This window comes from Mirounga leonina, unplaced genomic scaffold (genome assembly GCF_011800145.1).
Source record: "Mirounga leonina isolate KUSES-001 unplaced genomic scaffold, KU_Mleo_1.0 Mir_165, whole genome shotgun sequence".
Classification (NCBI taxonomy): Eukaryota; Metazoa; Chordata; class Mammalia; order Carnivora; family Phocidae; genus Mirounga; species Mirounga leonina.
The window spans coordinates 54,127,986-54,148,760 of NW_023270415.1; the positions used below are offsets into that span (position 1 = coordinate 54,127,986).

At 36.6% G+C, this 20,775-nt stretch overlaps 1 protein-coding gene across 1 annotated transcript in view; it reads left to right on the forward strand.

Annotated features, from left to right (window-relative positions):
• Positions 1-20,775, forward strand: part of PKHD1L1 (PKHD1 like 1) — a 151,106-nt gene that overhangs the window by 13,922 nt on the left and 116,409 nt on the right. The window contains exons 6-15 of the mRNA XM_035011768.1: positions 57-150; positions 3,351-3,404; positions 4,032-4,105; positions 5,204-5,246; positions 8,922-8,992; positions 10,190-10,300; positions 13,097-13,186; positions 15,488-15,756; positions 17,013-17,104; positions 20,415-20,574. Coding sequence (XP_034867659.1) covers positions 57-150; positions 3,351-3,404; positions 4,032-4,105; positions 5,204-5,246; positions 8,922-8,992; positions 10,190-10,300; positions 13,097-13,186; positions 15,488-15,756; positions 17,013-17,104; positions 20,415-20,574 — 1,058 coding nt within the window. The remainder of the gene's footprint in view (positions 1-56; positions 151-3,350; positions 3,405-4,031; positions 4,106-5,203; positions 5,247-8,921; positions 8,993-10,189; positions 10,301-13,096; positions 13,187-15,487; positions 15,757-17,012; positions 17,105-20,414; positions 20,575-20,775) is intronic.

Genomic DNA, 20,775 nt, shown 5'->3' on the forward strand with positions numbered 1-20,775 from the left:
TGTATGGGTGTGTGGGTAGGTAATCTTACACAGAATTTTTTGTTTGTTTGTTGTAGGCACACTAATAACTATCCAAGGCAGAATCTTCACTGATGTCTATGGAAGTAACACTGCATTAAGCTCAAATGGGAAAAATGTTAGGATTTTGAGGTAAATTTTCGATCTGGAAACGTATTCTTATCACTCAGGTGGGATATGGTATTCCAAAAATAATGGGCTCAATGATATTAAAAAGCACTACAGTGTGAGGGGATTAACCAGCATATTTTCAGCCATATTATAGGAAGAAAAGGAGACTGTTGGATGATTCATTGACATGGAAGCAGTGGCCAATATGTCTTTCTTTTTTGGTCTGACATAATTCTTTCATTTTCTGTGATAGATTTTATTTTATTATTATTATTTTTTAAGATTTTATTTATTTATTTGACAGAGAGAGACACAGCAAGAGAGGGAACACAAGCAGGGGGAGTGGGAGAAGAAGACTCCCCACTGTGCAGGGAGGCCGATATGGGTCTCGATCCCAGGACCCTGGGATCATGACCTGAACCGAAGGCAGACACTTTTTTTTTTTTTTAAAGATTTTATTTATTTATTTGAGAGAGAGAATGAGATAGAGAGCATGAGAGGGGAGAGGGTCAGAGGGAGAAGCAGACTCCCTGCTGAGCAGGGAGCCCGGTGCGGGACTCGATCCTGGGACTCCAGATCATGACCTGAGCCGAAGGCAGTCGCTTAACCAACTGAGCCACCCAGGCACCCCGAAGGCAGACACTTAATGACTGAGCCACCCAGGCACCCTTTGTGATAGATTTGATTAATAGAAGGCACATGGAAGCAAGCCCAATAGTAAATGAGTTAGTCATAGAACTTTATATTATTCAGTAATAATATATATATGCCTCATTTTGCATATATATGTAACTGTGTAGCCTGGAGGTCCATAGCTTAGTCAAGATCCAAGAACTGGAGTCTCCTGACATGCAGTTTGGCCTTTTTTCTTCTACTGTAGTGGTGTATGGGAGAGGGCTGAAACTAAAAAAATGGTCAATAACTTATTAACAGCCTCGGGTTTGAATGCTGGTTCCTCCATTTACCAGCTATGGACCAGATGGTAACATTGGCTAGTTACCTAATATCAAAAAATAATTGTCCACATTTTGCATTGGAAGCTAGCTTTGTCACTAATCTTTCTGTAGCATGGGTGTGGTTTTCTTAGTGCTGCCTTTACTGACAGCCCTGTTCATTCCCCACAGAAGGAAGTTCAGAATCAGCTTTCAAAAGGCTCCATGCTTATTAAATACCGGTGTAAAATGGATAAATAGATAAATTAGATAACAATTCATACAGCAATTAGAGAATTTTTTTAAATATTAAAAAGGTGATATGTATATATACACACATACGTGTATATAGTTTTATAAAACAAGTAATTTGAAAGGTTTTACTAAATGAAATAAAGGTAATTTAGGTGGCATTCTATGAGGTAGAACTCAAATCACATTTGTATGCATCTATAATATTCTGGAAATGTTCATACTGGTTCCCTACATGTAGTAAGTACTAAATAGAGAAACAAATGTTAGCATAAATATTTTGTTTGCTTCTATATAGTTGAATGTTATGAATGGTTTATATTCCAATTCTTAGATGGGGTTTTCTAAATCATCCTTTGCTATAATAATGCTAAGAAATAGAAAGCTTAATCTTTAAGGAGGTTCCTTCCCCACCCCCCACTGTAACTGAAATTTACTTCTGTTCAATACAAAGGAATGGATAGAAACTATTTCATGGAATCACAGAATTGCAGTCAGCAGGGACCTCAGAGATCAGGCTACCAAGCCCATGTACTCTGAAACCCTGAGATACTGTATATAAACACAGAAAAACTTTCACACACCTATTAATGTGAGAGGCGAAGGCCTTAGAATTGTGTCTATCCCATTTCTACATTTCACTGTGCCTGAATCCCGTTAGCAGGGAGCAATGGGCCATGTACTGGGCAGGAAGTAGGACCCCAGAGTGTTCAAGCTGCTTCTGTTTCTCACAAATCTTTCAATTCAGCCTAATCTCCAAATTCAGACTAGGTACAAATTATAAAGGACATGCAAAAAGGGCTTGGTGCCCGCTAAGGAGATTTTGGTCTAAAAGATAAGATGAGAAAAACTTAGAAAAAAAAAATATACATATGGCCAAATAGTGTAGTATTGCCATTGATAGGCAAACCCAGACCACTGTGGGGATTATGGAGCGTGGGTAATAGCACCTGCTGGAGCCCAACTGCCTGGGTTTGAATTCCTGCTCTATTCCTTACTGGCTGTAGGCTTGAGCAAGCTATTTAACCTTCCTGACTCAGGTTTTTCATCTATAAAATGGAAGGGTAAGATGGTTGTGAGGATTAAACATGGTAAGTGCCATTGTTAGCTGCTAAAATTATTTAGACACAAGAAAGCGGGAGTTTAGAAGGAGAATATGTATCCATAAATCTCTACAATGGGTACAGTATTGTACTTGTATTACAAACCTAATGTAATGATAAATGAAAGGATTTGTGTGTACACGTTTATTAAAAAGTTTAAAGTTCTCTGCAAATGGAAGTCCTTACTTTAAGAGTTCAGGTTTGTATCTGCAGTTACTTTGAATCTGGGATTTGTTGGCACAGAAGCTGGGTGGTTTATTCTGAGTGTGGCCAAGAATACAATACCTGTGGGTCCCGCCTGCAAGCCTCCAATAGCATCAGGTTCTAACATCCTTAAAGCAGTAGTCAACCTGGTCAGCTGGGAAAATGCAGACCAAGGTTTCCCTTCAGCCCGACCCTGCCTCTTCTCAGTTTGGGATTTCCATTTCAATGGCACTGAGGATGTTAGTTGTTCTCTTCATCCTGATTACTTGTGGGGCTTTGGCTGTGGCCCTCCTTTAATTCCTACCTATAATTTGAAACTTACTGTATGTTACAAAACATAAAATTCTGTTTTGTATTTGAATTAATTGAACTGCAGGTGGAAGGGTCCCCATTATCTGTTTCCACATTTTCTATTCCTGTAGTGTTATCACTTTTTAACACACCAAGTATCCTATAATTATCATGTCTATTATCAGGTCTCCCCCAGTTAGAATGTCAGTCCCACAAGGGCAGGATTTTTGTTTTGTTCCCTGATGTGTGCCAGTGTCTACAGCAGAGACTCTGCAACATAATAGGTAATAAAACAGATGTTTGTTGAACGAATGTGTGATGGATAATAATAAGTGATTGAGAGAAAAATATAAGGTGTTAGTGAGCTTGGTGGGAGGAGAGCATTTTGAAATGATTTACTAAATATAACTTGATCTTTTCCAATAAAATATTTATACAGAGTTTATATTGGAGGAATGCCCTGTGAGCTTCTCATACCACAATCTGATAATTTGTAAGTTATTCAAATAATTTTCTTTGGAAAGTAAACAGTAGATATAAACATACCAGTTTAAGTAATAATATCTAGCAATACTGTATAGCTGAATCCCTTAAAATACAGTATAAATTATAATGTTTTATATAGTAAATTAACAATCATTTATATAGTTAGATGTAACCTGATAACCCCTATTGTCTCCAGTCGAGATGATATGAACTATTGATATGAACAAAATGAACTATTGTTTAGATTATTATGTTTTAAGATGTTTTGAGAAACATTTTTATCAAATAGTTGTTTCAGTTGGTAATATTTAAAAATATTTAAGAGGAATATCAATGGGGATAGCCAAATTAACTACAAAATATTTAATTGTAAAAGGAAGCTTTCGGCAAGTATCTTCAACCCAGGCTGGGAAATATTTTCATTTCACAGAAATTTTTGTTAAAGAGATAGTTTCTAGCCTGATACATATTCAAAGTACATAAAGTACTTTTAAGGGAAACACAGTATTTTATTTATTTATTTATCTGACAATAAATGCATCTTTATTATACAGATACTTAAGAAGGGGAAACATATTATTTTAGAACTTGAGTGTCAATATAAACTTTGAAATTAACATATATATTTTATTAGGTATGGTCTAAAATTAGATCATCCAAATGGAGACATGGGTTCTATGATTTGTAAGACGACTGGAACTTACATTGGTAAATGTTTATCACCATTCTTCATAATTCTCGGAAATGCCTGACTCTATTTCCTTTTTTTGCATTCTCTTAGATCTCCCCTGCAGCTTCATCCCTTTTTCTAAAATTAACATTTCCTCTTTACCTTGGCTCCTCTTCAGTTTCATGTGAGCATGTATGAATTACCTTTTTCCTAAGGTTTATATTTAAGGTTTATATTTCCTAAGGTTTATATTTCCTAAGGTACGCTTCTTCAAATTTCTTTCTCTCTTTTTTTATTCTTCTGTCCTCCAGAAAATTCCATTATTAATTTAGCTGTTTTCCCTGTAGCTTTAATTTTATGTCGTTTTCTTCCCCCTTGCTCTATGTACTCCAGGCACATAGATCTTATAGTTCTTTTTTTTTTTCCAGTTTTATACTGACATACATCACTGTATGAGTTTAAGTCATATAACATGATGGCTTGATTTACATATATTGTGAAATGATTACCGCAGTAGTTCAGCTAGCACCCATCATAATCTTTTAGTTCTAGAATGGGCTTCACTTTATTCTGTCTCAGAGCCTCTGCAAGCCTCCCATCATGAGAATTTCAGATACAATGTCGTGTCGTCAAAAAACTCTTCCCTGATGCCCTGCCTTCCACTCTCCAAGTTCATTCTCCTTTTCTTTGATAGCTTTATCGCAGTTTTTAGTTCTGCTCTTGACTGACTGAATCCCTCCCTGCACAATATGCTCTGTTAGGAGAAGAGCAAACTGAGTGCTCACCCTGCATGGCCAACCCCCTAGCAGAGTGTCTCATCCAATTAAGTAGCTGTTGAACGAATGAAAGAAATTTGAGGGCAGATGATTATGTATATGTTGTTTTTATCATTCTTCATTCATTATTATATTTTGTCAAGTTTTTCTAGTTATAACCTCGAGAGACCTTAGTATGTATATTTTAAAATACTAGATACTCCTTTCAGATAGTTCATTGTCATGTCTTTGAGGATTAATAAATGGTTGCATAATTACAGTTTTAATTTTAAATTTCTTTGCTTTTAAATCAGATTTATAATATATAGTTCTTGTTCTCCTGTGATTGGAAATTTAATTGTGTATTTTAATTAATTCCAGGTCATCACAATGTCAGCTTCATCTTGGATAGTGATTATGGAAGGTAGGTCATTTTGTAAATAATAGTTTTCATAATTGATTCAACTGGGTAAATAAAATAAAAGTATATATTTACTTTATGCTATAGATCCAGAGATTAAAAAACTAATCACTTTTTTTCCCAAATTAACATTTAAGGGGTCTATCATTCCCTTGCTCTACTTTGTGCCTCAGACACAGTCTTCCAACTGTTGGGAAATTTAGCATTACCTAAAACAACAAACAAATCTTTGATTGTAATATTGAAAGTGTTCTTTTATGTCTTACAGCTCTTCTGACTTAATTGTAATTTTTTTGATAACTGAATAGTTCAGTTTTGATTTGAACTAATGTAAGAAAAAATAAAATCCCATGGTAAATATTACCTGATAAAGGTGTTCATTTAAAGTATCAAGACATACAGAGTGATGAAAGATAGTAGTTACAGCTTACAAATGTCCGTCTTAGCACCATATGTTAATAACTTTTATTCACGATTTTTAATAAAGCTAGAAATCAGTTCCAGATATCCTACATCCTAATTTCACTAAGAAAGATTACCATATATTTATAGAAATATCAGAATATGCAAATCTCAACACATGTTGCAACCCTCATATCATAGATAATCATAATACAGAACATTTAGTGGCAGGCATGGTACTAAGCACTTTACATATATTGTCTGGTTGAAGACTCCCAAAGAACCTATAAAACTGAGTGTTATCATCCCCTCTGTGTTGCACACTGGGAAAAATGAGATTCAGGAAAGTTGAATAATTTGCCCATGGATATTCACCTAGTTGGAAGCAGCGTTGGTGTGTGAACACACACAGCCCAGCTCCAGACCCTGAGCTTTTCATTTCAGGGCTCTGCCAAGAGTGGTGGAGGCTTTCAGCCATAGAACCACATCTCCTCACTACTTAACATCCTGACACAGGATTCTTTAACCATGGCAGGATTACCCCACTTCTCTGTGCATTTGCAAATGTGTGGGGGGCATTTGTTGGCTATCATAGTAACTGGGGCATGCTAATGGCCTTTTGTGGGCAGGACTGAGATGCTCCAAACCTAAATGAATTATTCTCCCCAAAATGTCATAGTGTCTCCCAATGAGAAAATGAGCTGGTTAATAGAAATTCAAATAAATCACAGTATTTAGCCATCCAATACTAATATAGCTGTAGTAGATCAATAATAGGATATGTCTGTTGATATTTTTTTGTTGTTTCTGAAGAGAGATGATTAGAAAGATTGAAAAAGATTAAAAAGATTGAAAAGAAAGGCAATATTACAGTCAAAGTAGATGTTATTCCTGGTTAATGCTCACAGACGCCAAGAGAAGGGTGATATTTGGTCCCTGCATGCATGAAGCTGCAATTGAGGTGGTGAGCCCCAATCCATTATCATTGTATTTAAAGATCTTCTGGTTCCAGACACCTAGAGGCAATAGGTTTATAACAAAATGATGACTGGGTTGCACACTTTCTCATAGACCAATATAGACTGGACCAAAACCATGAAGAATATTATAATTCAAGGGCAAACCATTGTGGATGGTATGTAAATGGTACTAAGATTCACCTTTGTGATTTACATGGGGCAAATGACTTAGAGTCCCATGATTTACCAGTTATTTTCTGCAAGGACATGACCTGCATACATATAACTTGATACGGATAGGGCAATAGGATTTTATTGAAAATACTAGAAAATCAGGTTAGAAGCAATAATTATTGAGTTTTAAATGATTTCCTGAACTACATATACTTTTTTTTTAAATGTTCTCATTGTCATTCTTCTTCAGGTGAAAAAGATGAATTCTTAATTCTGAGTCTGTATGAAAGGTATTAATTACCAAATCCATCATATATTTCTCAAAGAAATAATTACCCAAAAATAGGTTTGAGTGATCAAGCTTGAATGTGATTGATAAGTATATATAAATCAATGTGTTGCATTAACATGCCCTGAAACTTTCCATTTTAAAAAGCCAGAAAATTTGCACATAATATAGGCAAAAATATGGCTTAAAATAGTTGATTCTGTGATCTTAACTAATAATTCTTGTTTTAAAGCCAGTGGCTGTTCTTTTGTATTAATGTCTCAAAATTGAGGAAACTCTGTTTCTATATAAAACAATCTTAGGAATTTTAAGATAACTGTTAAAAATATGGCATTTACTACTTAAAAGCAGTTTCATGATCACATGGCATTTAAAAAAATGTTAAATCATCCTTTAAATTAAAAAATCCATATTTTACAAATTTCAGGAGCATTCCTGAATATCAAATGAACCAATTAAAGACCATTGTGACTCCCATTCTATATTTCTTTGAATAGCTAACCTTCTCTCCTCTATTACCCCAAGTTCAAACAACAGCTGTTCCAAACTGATAAGGTTCAGATGAGTCTGCCTTAATTGAGAAATGCCTAGTCATTATCAATGAATTAGTGAAAATCACCTCAGGGTCATACCAAATAAATTACATTCAAATTTTATTTCAGGAGGCAATTTTCCCACCAACTTAAGAAGCAGGGTTAATTTTTCAGATCCAGAATCTGACCACAGACAATATTGTTGGAGCGGGCATCATTTCAGATCTTTGAGAATTCAACGGAAAGGCTTATAGCATACAAATATAAATCCAGTATGAACTTCTTAAGTAACTAATATAGCATACAGAATTTCCAGAGACTCTTTAGTCTTGCAAATGCCCATTATAATGCTTGGGTTAGATTTATACGAGTTTACTGTTGGTCTCAACCACAAGATTTGCATTATCCTTTTAGATTCGAGTTCAGTGTGTTATAAATATAATGAATGGGTTCTGAGTCTTAACATTTCAATTTCTTAATTTCTCTATTATGAATTTCATTGAGGTAATTGAGGAAACAGTATTTAATTTCTAGGATCAGATTCTTTCCCTTCCTTGCTCTCCAGGCTATGAAGTGCAAGTCTGTATCCACCAAAAAATATGAATAGGTTCTGTGTTTATTAAGGGTGATTTAACTCTGGATTATTGGATTATTGTTGACCTGCTTTCATTCATTGTGCTCTTACAAGGATTAGTGACAGGAGAAAACTGTATAGGACACAGGTGAGGAGCCAGGGCTCAGGACTCAAACTGCCAGGCTTCAAATTCTGTTTCTGCTACTTACTCCCTTTGTGATCTTGAGTAAGATAAATAGATTCTCTGAGCTGAACCTACCTCATGGGGTTAATGTAGGATAAAATGGCATAATAAATTAAAAGCTTAAAAAAATCTTAGGTTAAAAGCTTAAAAACTTTAGCACGATATCTGATAGGTGTTCAGTCATGTTAGTTATTCTGATGCTAAATGGGTTATAAGACAGGAGAGAGGAGGGTGGTTAACACAAAAGCCTTCATGAAGACTTCATGTTTTTTTCTGTTAATATGAATTCTTTATTGAGGTATAATTTGCATAAAATAAAATGTGTATAATTTAAGTGTGCAGTTCAGTAAGGTCTGACCAAGGAATGTTTGAGTATTTGTGTACTTGTATATTTGTGTAATCAGTAACTGTATCAAGATGTAGAACATTTTTATCTCCCCAAAATGTTCTGTCCAGCTCCTTTGCAAATTATGACATGATTTATATCACTAAAAAAATAACATTTTTCCTAAAATAAAGTTCAGTTTTAAAGTAAGGATTTTTACCTTTTTTTTTTTACACAGGAGTTTCCCACAAAAAATGGCATATTTTGTTTCTTCTCTAAATAAAATTTCAATGTTTCAAACATATGCAGGTATGTGCACTCTGTGTGTGTGTGTGTGTGTGTGTGTGTGTGTGTGTGTGACAGAGAGAAAGAATGAGAGAGACAGATGTGTGTACTTCATTTCATCAAATCAATGACAATAAGGACTTAAGGCATACTACATTATTTTATGTACTGCTAGGAAAGGAAAAACATCCAAGATGGGGAGTCTAATAGGAAGCTCTGACATTAAGCTAGGACCCAGAAAACTATATTTTTAATATAAGGTTGATTGAGAAACCAGCTCATCACTCTAAAAGAGACAGAAGGGTAACTTGCATGTCTCCACTTGGGCTGTTGGTCAAGGGAGGGGGAAAAAAAAATCTCCACTGTCAATTTAAACTATAAGCCAGGCAGGACTCTCTCAGATTTATGGTCTCAGTGTGGTCCAAAAGAATACTCAAGCAGATTATTATTTATTTTAACTTACAGAGATCTAAGGTTGGTAGACTCTTAGGAGAGTGTGGGAAGCAAACACAAATCCTCCTGGAAGAATTACACTTCATTCTAGGTCAGGAGTGATGGAGTGGCACATTCAAATTTCAAAGATGTTCAAATGTGAAAAAAACTGTCTTGGAATCAATCAAATATGCTTTTTCTATTTAATGTGAAACTCGTATGTAAAAATACATAGAACTTTGATAGATAGAACTTATAAGAAAAAATCTGAATAAGAATCTACCATATATCATGCACTGGGCTATTTTACTAATGTACCTGGAACTTTTATATATGAAACCGGAAGACTTACAGTCATAGTTAATGTATTACTATATGAGAAAAGTATAAGATGTTGACTTAGAAATAGAAGAAAGATTTATTCTTTAAGAGCATAGGGGAGAAGAGGCTGTTCTCCTGCCTTCCTGTGTTTTCTTTTGGAATCAAACATCTATCCTCAGCCCAGATTTTCCTTAATTCCTGCATCCTCCATTACCAGTGTCTCTTTAGTAGCAGTCACCACTGAAACCTGGTCCCCATGAGATGTAGGGCTCTGTGAAAGCCATGCTAACTGTCCTCTTTGCAGGACAAAATTGAAACACCCAATTCATTCATTTGGTCAGTCTACTACCTATGCTGTGCTATGTGTTAAAGCGAGGTAATATGGAAAATTTATAAAAATCAAGCTTTTGTGTTGATGTGTAATATTCAGAACATTTTCTTTAATGTGCTTCTCCTCCCTCTCTCCAGAGGTCACTATGATTTCCCCTTCACAAGGAAGCATTCAAGGTGGCACCGTGCTAACGATAAGTGGACAGTTCTTTGATCAGACAGATTCCCCTGTCAGGGTTCTTGTTGGAGGTATTGTTTATGACTTTTAATATATTACATTATAAGAACAAGTCCTGGCTTTTATTTAATAATTTGTAAGAAGAATAATAGTTCTTTTTCAATTAATGTCTTAAATTTAAAGCTGCGTATTTTCACATGGGCATTTGGTTCCAGGGTGTGATACTTTTCCCACTGGGACCTTCCAGGGAGGGCCTTACATGACCACGACTTGGGCTCTTAGGTCATCATCAAAAGGCATTTTATGGTAGCAACATGGCTACCTTCCACAAATTCTCACCACACTTTGAGATACACATACCCTTTATTTAACAAACTTTTGAATGCCCTTCTTGAACTGTTGTTAATTCTCAATGGGTTCATTAGTTATGAGAAAATTAAAAGTATTTGGGGATACTCTTCTCATCCCCTTTTCATTTATTGTGACTTATCTGGACATCATCAGGAATTACTGATGATATTGGCCTTGGAAAGAACATTAATTGATGTGTTATATTTTTACAAATGTGAATAGAGCTTGATTCTCTGGTTATGCATCGTTTTTATGTATCTAGTTTAGGTCTGTTCAAGGTAGGGAGCTGTGCAGCTCAAAAAGGAGATGGAGGATGAATATGATAGTGGAGATCTTCCCACTCAGTCATAATGGCCTTCCCTACCTTGAGCAAACGACTACGTGTCTGGCCATGCAACTGGACACATACTTTTTCTGATACATCCCTCTGCTTAGGTGCTTTCTACTTTTAAGGAATCTGCCCATGAGCCTGCCAAAATGTGATTTCAAGAGAAGAAATTAATATAAAGTAGCCTCATCTAACATTTATACAATATCTTTCTTACCCCTGTGAATCCTTGCTGGTCACCTGCATAAATATTAAAACCTAGGCAAAAAGATTTTTAAATATCATATATGTTTTCTGAAATTTTAAATATAAATGTTTTCAAGTATTAAAATCGGGCACAAAATATCTTTAATTTATATACTGTGTTTTATGATATTGTGATACAGTTGATATGCAAATATGACATGTTAATTTTTTATTTTTCATTGCCATCAATGTGACAAGGTTTGAGATTTTGAATCCTCAGTAATTTCTTTTTTAAAATTACATGACTTTTTTAAGGTTTTTTTAAAATTTTAAATTCTAACTAATTTATTGGAGTATAATTACATATAGTAAACTGGGTGTATTTTATTTTTTCTTCCAAGTTTTTATTTAAACTCCAGTTAGTTAATACACAGTGTATACAGTGTCATATTAGCTACAGGTATACAGTGTAACGATTCAGCACTTCCGTGCAACACCCAGTGCTCATCACAACAAGTGCACTCCTTATCCCATCACTTATTTAACATGTCCCCCCACCTCCCCTCTGGTAACCATCAGTTTGTTTTCTATAGGTAAGAGTCTGTTTCTAGGTTTGCCTCTCTCTTTTTCTCCCCCCTTTGCTCATTTGTTTCTTTTTAAAAGATTTTTATTTATTTATTGAGAGAGAGAGAATGATAGAGAGAGAGCATGAGAGGGTGGAGGGTCAGAGGGAGAAGCAGACTCCCTGCTGAGCAGGGAGCCCGATGCGGGACTCGATCCCGGGACTCCAGGATCATGACCTGAGCCGAAGGCAGTTGCTTAACCAACTGAGCCACCCGGGCACCCTGCTCATTTGTTTCTTAAATTCCACATATGAGTGAAATCATATGGTATTTTTCTTTCTCTGACTGACTTACTTTGCATAGCATAATACTCTCTAGCTCCATCCATGTCATCACAAATGGCAAGATTTCATTCTTTTTTGTGGCTTTATATATACTAGATCTTCTTTATCCATTCATCACTTGACGGACACTTGGGCTCTTCACACAATTTGGCTATTGTTAATAATGCTGTGGGGATAAACATTGGGGTGCATGTATCCCTTTGAATTAGTATTTTTGTTTTCTTTGGGTAAATACCTAATAGTGTAGTTGCTGGATAATAGGATAATTCTATTTTCAACTTTTTGAGGAACCTCCATACTGTCTTCCACAGTGGATGTACCAGTTTGCATTCCTACCAACAGTGTAAGAAGGTTCCCCTTTCTGCACGTCCCTACCAATACCTGTTGTTTCTTGTGTTGTTGATTTTAGCCATTCTGACAGGTCTGAGGTGGTATCTCATTGTAGTTTTGATTTGTATTTATTGATGATCAGTGATGTTTAACATCTTTTCACGTGTCTGTTGGCCATCTGTCTTCTTTGGAAAAATGTCTACTCATTTGCCCATTTTTTAATTGTCTGTTTTGGTTCAGTCTGCCTCTGAAAATACCATTTATGCATATTATCTCTGTTGTTTTCATTTGACTACAATGAACTTGTACTAAATGAACTTGTACCTTGGACTAAACCACCATCTTATGTATTTATTTATTTTATTTTAAGAGGGCTGTGATCATCTGCTTTTGCAAATTCTGAACATCATGGATTTATTCAGCAACTTTTCTGTGGGGAACAGAATATATGGCTTCACTCTGGACTCAGAAGTGAAATCTTTTACAGTGACATAGTTTTGTCAAGTTTTTTATTTTGTTTCTCAGAAATCACAAAATTTCCTAACTCAGACTTGTGATGTGTTGCCAGGAAAACGTTGCCATGTAAAAGTATGGCAATTAAGGAGTGATAATCTTTGTGGAGAACATATAAAGGAAATGAAGAGCCCTGGCTTTGCTTCTTGCTTGTGCAACTTGGTTTTCATCAGAAAGTACTTCCAGATAAGCTAATTGTGATCTGCATTCTGGAGCTCTGTAGTAATAGCTCTGCACCTTGCTTCTCTCTAGGTCAAGCCTGCGATATTTTGAATGTCACAGAAAACAGCATATGCTGCAAGACACCCCCTAAGCCTGAAGTTCTCAGAACTGTCTATCCAGGTAAGTTGCCAGAAGAGAGAATTGCCATTTCTACATTTACATAAGAAGACATATCCCATTAGTTTTTTAGTTCATTCAGGCTGCTGAAACAGAACACCACAGACTGGGTATCTTATAAACAACAAACACGTATATCTTACAGTTCTGGAGCCCGGGAAGTCCCAGATCACGATACCAGCAGATTGGGTGTTTGGTGAGAACTTTCTCTCTCATAGATCGGCACCTTTTTGGGGCTAGAGAGCTTGGTGGAGCCTCTTTTATAAGCCCTCATGAATGAGGGCTCTCGTGACCTCTCATGACCTAAGCACCTCCCAAGGGCCCCACCTGCTAATAATGTCACATTGGGCGTTAGGTTTCAACATCTGAGTTTTGGAGGGGATACGAACATTCAGCCCATAACAATTAGTAACAAAAAATATTTGAACTTTTTAGAATTTTTTTTTAAAGATTTTTTTTTTTCTTTTTATTTATTTATTTGAGAGAGAGAATGAGATAGAGCATGAGAGGGGGTAGGGTCAGAGGGAGAAGCAGACTCCCTGCCGAGCAGGGAGCCCGATGAGGGACTCGATCCCGGGACTCCAGGATCATGACCTGAGCCGAAGGCAGACGCTTAACGACTGAGCCACCCAGGAACCCCAGGTTGAGTCCTTTTTATTTTTTTATTTTTTTTTTTAAGATTTTATTTATTTATTTATTTGAGAGAGAGAGAGTGAGAGAGCACAAGAGGGGGGAGCGGGAGAGGGAGGAGCAGACTCCCCGCTGAGCAGGGAGCCTGACGCGGGACTCGATCCCGGGACTCCAGGATCATGACCTGAGCCGAAGGCAGTCGCCCAACCAACTGAGCCACCCAGGCGTCCCTGAACTTTTTAGAATTTGTAATGAGAATTATAATAAATTTCATCCTAGTTTTTCTCCTTACACTTTCTGGATCAGGGAATGTTTGTGTTAACTGCCTCAAAACTGCAGCATGGAAATAAATTCAGCCTGAATTCTTGGAACACCCTACTGAAAACAGCACATCTCTATTGAATGAGTTTGATGGGGACTTTATTTCAGATTAAATGAGATTACTGAATGTTGGTGCAGGCTACATGGACATTTTATAAATGCCTTTTTGTGGTTAAAAAATAAATGGCAGAGGTTAGTTTTAAGAGTGATAACAGGGGATGAGAGAAATAGAACTCAGAATTCTTTCCAGACTTTGGCCTGGAGCCCACAGTAAGAGCTTGACATCTGCAGTGAGACCACTCACTGAGAGGCGCTGCATGGTTTTGAGGGTGTGTATTGCATATCTTGTGCACACCCTGAAATTGGTTCATGGTTGTATGACTGGTTGGTATTTGAAGCCAAGTAAATTATGTTTCTCAACCTCTTAAGTTTCCTTGTTTTGAATGACATTAGAAAAAAAATGCCCAGTTTAGGAGAGTATTTTGATAATCACAGTTGGTAACTTTAATGAAAGTTGTATTCATCAGAGAACACCGCTGCTGCTGAAGTTTGAGGTGTTCAAGCTTTTCTCCAGACAAACTCAGCTGAAGAGGAGGAGCCATCATTTCCTAGATCCAACCATTCCAGACTAGCTTAAGGCTGCTGGAAGAAGACACCAGTCTGATGGCTGTAGTTTAGGGAAGAAAAAAAAAAAAAGTGAGATGGCTCCCTGAAGATCAGGAAAAAACTTAATCAGAATTTATGTTGGCAAGTGTAGGTTCACGTTAATGAGAATAGTCTCTCTGATTCTGTCCAAGAAAGAGATGAAATCATAGAGCAGAAGTAATGTTACAAAGAAGAAGAACAACAAATACTGACAAAAATCTTAAAGCCAACACTGTCCATTCTTTGATTAGCTGCAAACCATCAATTGGGTAACTTTTGTTAGAGAGAGTAGTCAGGCAAAGGTTTTGAAATCAAATGGCCTGAATCATGAAGTTTTGAGATTTAACTATATAAAGCAGCATCAGTCATATCAGGGGTAATAGTTATCATATTATCTAAAGTAAAGCACTTAGTAATATCCAATCCCCATTGCAACCATGCAAATAATAATATTACTCCCATTTTACATACGTAGAATCTGAGGTACAAATATATGCATTAATAATAAATAAGTTGTAGGCTCTCTTAACAGCACTCTATCCTATAGGTACAGGTACATGTATGGGTGTGTGTAATTGTTTTGTTTACAAGCATGCTCTAAAAACGTGAATAGCAATAGAATATCTATAACCACCACCCAAATAGAGGGCCATTGAGACAACGCATCAAAATTCTGATGAGAATATTTTTTTATTTTGTTACATTCAGGTGGGAGAGGCCTAAAGCTTGAGGTATGGAATAATAGTCGGCCAGTGCACCTTGAAGAGATACTTGAATACAATGAAAAAACGCCAGGGTACATGGGGGCCAGTTGGGTAGATTCAACTTCCTATATTTGGCCCATGGAGCAAGACACGTTTGTTGCACGCTTTAGTGGATTTTTGGTGGCTCCAGACTCTGACGTTTATAGATTCTACATCAAAGGTGATGACCGTTATGCTATTTATTTCAGCCAAACTGGACATCCAAAAGATAAGGTAAGGAAGCTACGGAATATTATTTAATATTATAAAAGCAATATGACAACTTTGATATGTATCTCATTTATGAGATATATTTTCACATGGTTGGGTTCTTGGTCTTTTTTAACATGTGTAATGGGAACTATAAAGTCACCGTAGAAAACCCGTGGCCTAAAAAAAAATGCTTTCCTGTATCTACATTTTCTCTAGGAAGGAAAAAATATATATTTCCTTTAAAGATTATTTTAATTATGGAAGAACTATAACCATACATAGGAAATTTGGGAAAGAGTAAAAATAGTTCACTATTCTACTAGATCTATTTCACTATTATGTGGCTATGTGATTGAACTCTGTCATTTCTTTTTGTGTCTTTTTTGCTTTTATATAAATAAGATCATACATCCAATTTCATAGTCATTTTGGTCACATATTAGTATTTCCACGTTTTATTAAATAATTTTCACAGCACAGTTTTTGATGACTGAATAGTGTTTAAATTGCTGCCTGTAATATATGAATTCTAATTTTACTGTAGCTTTTTGGCATGTTTCCTCCAAGGATGATATAGTCATTCCTGATAGGGAGCCCAGAGCTTTCTCATTCTAGCATGCAGACCCATTTAGTGATCTGTAGCATCTTTCAGACCTACTTTTAGTGACCTCATTTGGATTAAATCCCTAAAAGCTCTCCACAGAGCAAAAGGATATTTTATTTAACAATCACAACCTTCCTCCTGGTATGTATCTTTCTATTTTTCACTGCAGTTTTTTTTTTTTTTAAAGATTTTATTTATTTATTTGACAGAGAGAGAGCACAAGTAGGCAGAGTGGCAGGCAGAGGGAGAGGGAGAAGCAGACTCCCCACGGAGCAGGGAGCCCGATGTGGGGCTCAATCCCAGGACCCTGAGATCATGACCTGAGCTGAAGGCAGATGCTTAACCAACTGAGCCACCCAGGCGCCCTGTCCATTGCAGTTCTAAATACAGTTCTAATTGTGGAAAAGCTAGTTTGTGTGTATTCATGGTATAGTGGTGCTGATGTTAGATAAGGATGGAAAGTATGAAGTGAGCTTTGATAATTTTTAAAAACTTCATTTCACCATGGATAATAGATCATAGGAGAAAAATATGGTAGTTTCATATTTTTCTATTTATAAAAGTTCTAGGATTGACAAATAATAAATGAAAAATAGATAAAGGTTGAAAAGATCTATTAATAAGTTCTCCTCTCTCTCTCTTTCTCTCTCCCTGTCTTTCTTTTTGGGATAAGGTGAGGATTGCATATCATTCTTCCAATGCCAATGGTTATTTTTCCAGTCCAACACAAAGATCAGATGACATTCATCTTCAGAAAGGAAAAGAGTAAGGTTTTGTTTTTTATTTTCATTAAACTATTGTGTGGTATTTAAAAACTGTAAGTTTATATCTAAAAATATTTTTAATTTGCTTTATTGGTAGAAGTGACATTAGTTTATTGGCTTAATTTATAATTCATCATTCTTTATAACTTTGTTAAATATGATGTCTATATTTTCAAGAATCCTGGCATTCAGCCAGCCTGGGAAATTTGATATCTAAATTACCCCTGTTGCAGAAATTATAAATTTGTGAAATTTACTTAATCCTGTTCTTAGTGTCCTAGTAGGACCTTTCCGTCAATCTAGCCATCTAATTTCCCTGCTCAAGCACCTGAGCTCTTGAATATTTCTAGAGAAAAATCACAAAACCACATGCATTGGTACCACAGCTAATATATATTTAATATTCATTGATTTATTTTAGACCTTGAGCCAGGAAATTTAGTACAAAAAATATTAAAATATACTACCTGCCCTTAAGGAGTACATCACTTTGTGCTGAAAGGACAAAACCAGGGAGAAAATGAGACTAACATTCAAATAGCAGATAATTCCATTCAAAAAGTCATTCAGGATTGCTAGAAAGCAGGGAGGTTAAAGACATGGTATATTCAAAGTAGCTAAGTTTCACGGAGGTCAATAGATTCAGCGAGATCATCTCCATTTATCATTTGTATCTGTTAGGTTTTGCTGCATAAGAAACTACTCCCCAAAATTTAGTAGCTTAAAGCAACCCAATTTTGTGATTGGCTGGGCAGTTCTTTTGGTCCTGGCTAATTTAGTTGGTGATTGATGGCCTAGGATGACCTTACTCATATGTTGGGAACTTCAGTTTGTATGATTGGATCTTAGATATTTGGGATGTCCCACTCCACATGGTCTCACCTCCCAGGGGGCTAGCCCAGGTTGGTCACATTGGTGAATGGGGTTCCAGCAGTAAAGAGAGCAATTGCTATGGCACTTATGCTTTTTAAGACCCTGCTTGTGTCACTTTGCTAATATCCTTTTGGCCAAAGCAAATGGCCAAATCTAGATTCAAGGGGTGAAGAAATAGACTTCACTTCTAGATGGTAGGAGGTTTTTGTTTTGTTTTTCGTTCTACCACGCCATCCTTCCAGACATCGAGATTATGCACACAGATAGCACCACGAAGATCTGATGGAGCTAGACAGAGAGGGTTGGGATCAAAGGTCCCTGAGAGCAATCATACTCCACGTTCTCACTGAAGTCTTAGTACTAATGACATGGGGAAAGCATCCCATTCTCTTTCTCCTCCGCCTCCTCCTATCACTTCTTTATATACTTAAACATTTGCTTTTTTAACCAGGATCACCGGGCCAATCTAGGGTAAGTGGGGTTCCTAATTAATCCCTAGTGCTATTAAGTGTTAATACACCTTCAGGCTTTGCCTTGGCCTTGGAAAATGCGTTCAGTTTACCTCCTTGGCAGAAGCACAGAGCTTACATGAAAGTGACTTGTAATACATCTGCTGTCTGATATCTGTCCTCCTGCAAGGTAGCTTGGAATTTGTACACTGACACTTATAATGGTGGCTGTGAATTCTGAAATTGAGGCCACTCTAGCTGCCTTATTACACAGTGGTCCCTGGGACCTTTCCACAGGTAGCTCATTTGCCAAATTCATCCTACTCAGATAATATAGCCCCATCTTTGAGTGCATATCTTTTTGGTCACTCTGTTTTACTTTGAATCATACCTCAGTTACTAATTTTTATTTTTTATTTATTTATTTATTTATTTATTTATTTATTAAAGATTTTTATTTATTTGAGAGAGAGAATGAGCTAGAGAGAGCGAGCACATGAGAGGGGGGAGGGTCAGAGGGAGAAGCAGACTCCCTGCCGAGCAGGGAGCCCGATGCGGGACTCGATCCCGGGACTCCAGGATCATGACCCGAGCCGAAGGTAGTCGCTTAACCACTCAGTTACTAATTTTTAAATAACCTTTCAATCTTTAAAACTCTCTTAGTTCATTCATATGAACAAAGAGAATAATAATATAGGTTTTATAGGATTTTGTGAAGATTAAATATAATTACATCTGCAAAGTGTTCAGTTTAGTGTCTCGTACATAGAAAGTACCTAATGAATGTTTTTAAGCTGCTATCAAGGATACAGAATTTAATGCTTCTTTGAGGTCTGCTTCTTAGTGTTGCCTACATTGATTTGGCGGGGCTGGCAAACAGGTTCTCAGGGCAACCAGGAGCCTGATGTAATCCTCCAGTATCAGTTCTATGAGGGGGATGACCCAGAGCCCCGTCATCCTAGAAAGATGAGAGGTGATACATGTCCCTCATTCAGAGGCTTTCATGAATTGTGAATACATACTCTTCACATACAAGAGGGTATCTGTTGAATGATGTGAGGCAATTTAGAGGAACTCCCAGCTGACCTCTCCAAAGATGGGAGCAGTGGCGACATTGATAGAGATTTAGGTGGGTAAGGCTTTTCAGTAGCTTTTCATCACCTGTATTGGCTGGTCAGTGAATGCTTTATCCTGGATAAGCAGTTGGATGATCCAGCTTGTTGGAGGGCCATAATCAATCTAATCAGTAACAGTTTCCTGAAACCATGTTTTATTTCCCAAGTTATAAGTGGAACCATTCTTTAACGAACTAGAGAGAAACTTCCATCCCTGATACATTTAACCACTCCAACACAAAATATGTGATACATCCAAGTCTGCCTGTCGTTTTCTTATACATATTAAAGTATTTATTTATTTTTTTTATTTTTTAAAGATTTTATTTATTTATTTGAGACAGAGAGAATGAGAGACAGAGAGCATGAGAGGGAGGAGGGTCAGAGGGAGAAGCAGACTCCCTGCCGAGCAGGGAGCCCGATGCGGGACTCGATCCCGGGACTCCAGGATCATGACCTGAGCCGAAGGCAGTCGCTTAACCAACTGAGCCACCCAGGCGCCCTACAAAGTATTTAAACTCCATATGCCCTCTGTGTTTTATGCCAGGGAGTTTGCATTACAATGTAAATGTAATTTTGTTTTAAACTCCATGAAGATAAGGGGTAGTCTCTCTTTCAATAAATACTTACTGACAAAACTGAATGAATCAGTCATGAATGGGGACAACTCTGTATCTCTCTAGTATAGATAGCCTACATAATTCATTTTATTTTAACAAACCACTATGAAACTTTAATATTTAAAATCAGGGATGCTATAAAAATAAATAAAATAAAATAAAATCAGGGATACTATAATATAAATCATTGTATAGGCCAGTGTTTTATATAGTGTTGAAATTTTATTCATTGGGAAAAAATTCGTATTTTCCAGATATTACCTTGAAATCTTGCTGCAGGAGTATAGGCTGAGTGCCTTCGTTGATGTTGGTCTGTACCAGTATAGAAATGTTTATACAGAACAGCAGACAGAAGATGCAGTGAATGAAGAACAAGTTATCAGATCCCAGTCGACAATTGTCCAGGAAGTGCAGGTTTGCTATGATGATAGATCTGCTTCGTAGAAAGTATATGTTCAAAGATAGGAGCTCTATTTGGTTATTAATTTTACTCGGGAAGATACCGTTTAGGGGCAAGGCAGTCATGGAAGATTATTGACTTTGTGGCTTGGAGAAACCGTATTAAAACTCAAGAGGCTGTTATTTGATAAGAGTGAAACTTTAAAATATTTTGTC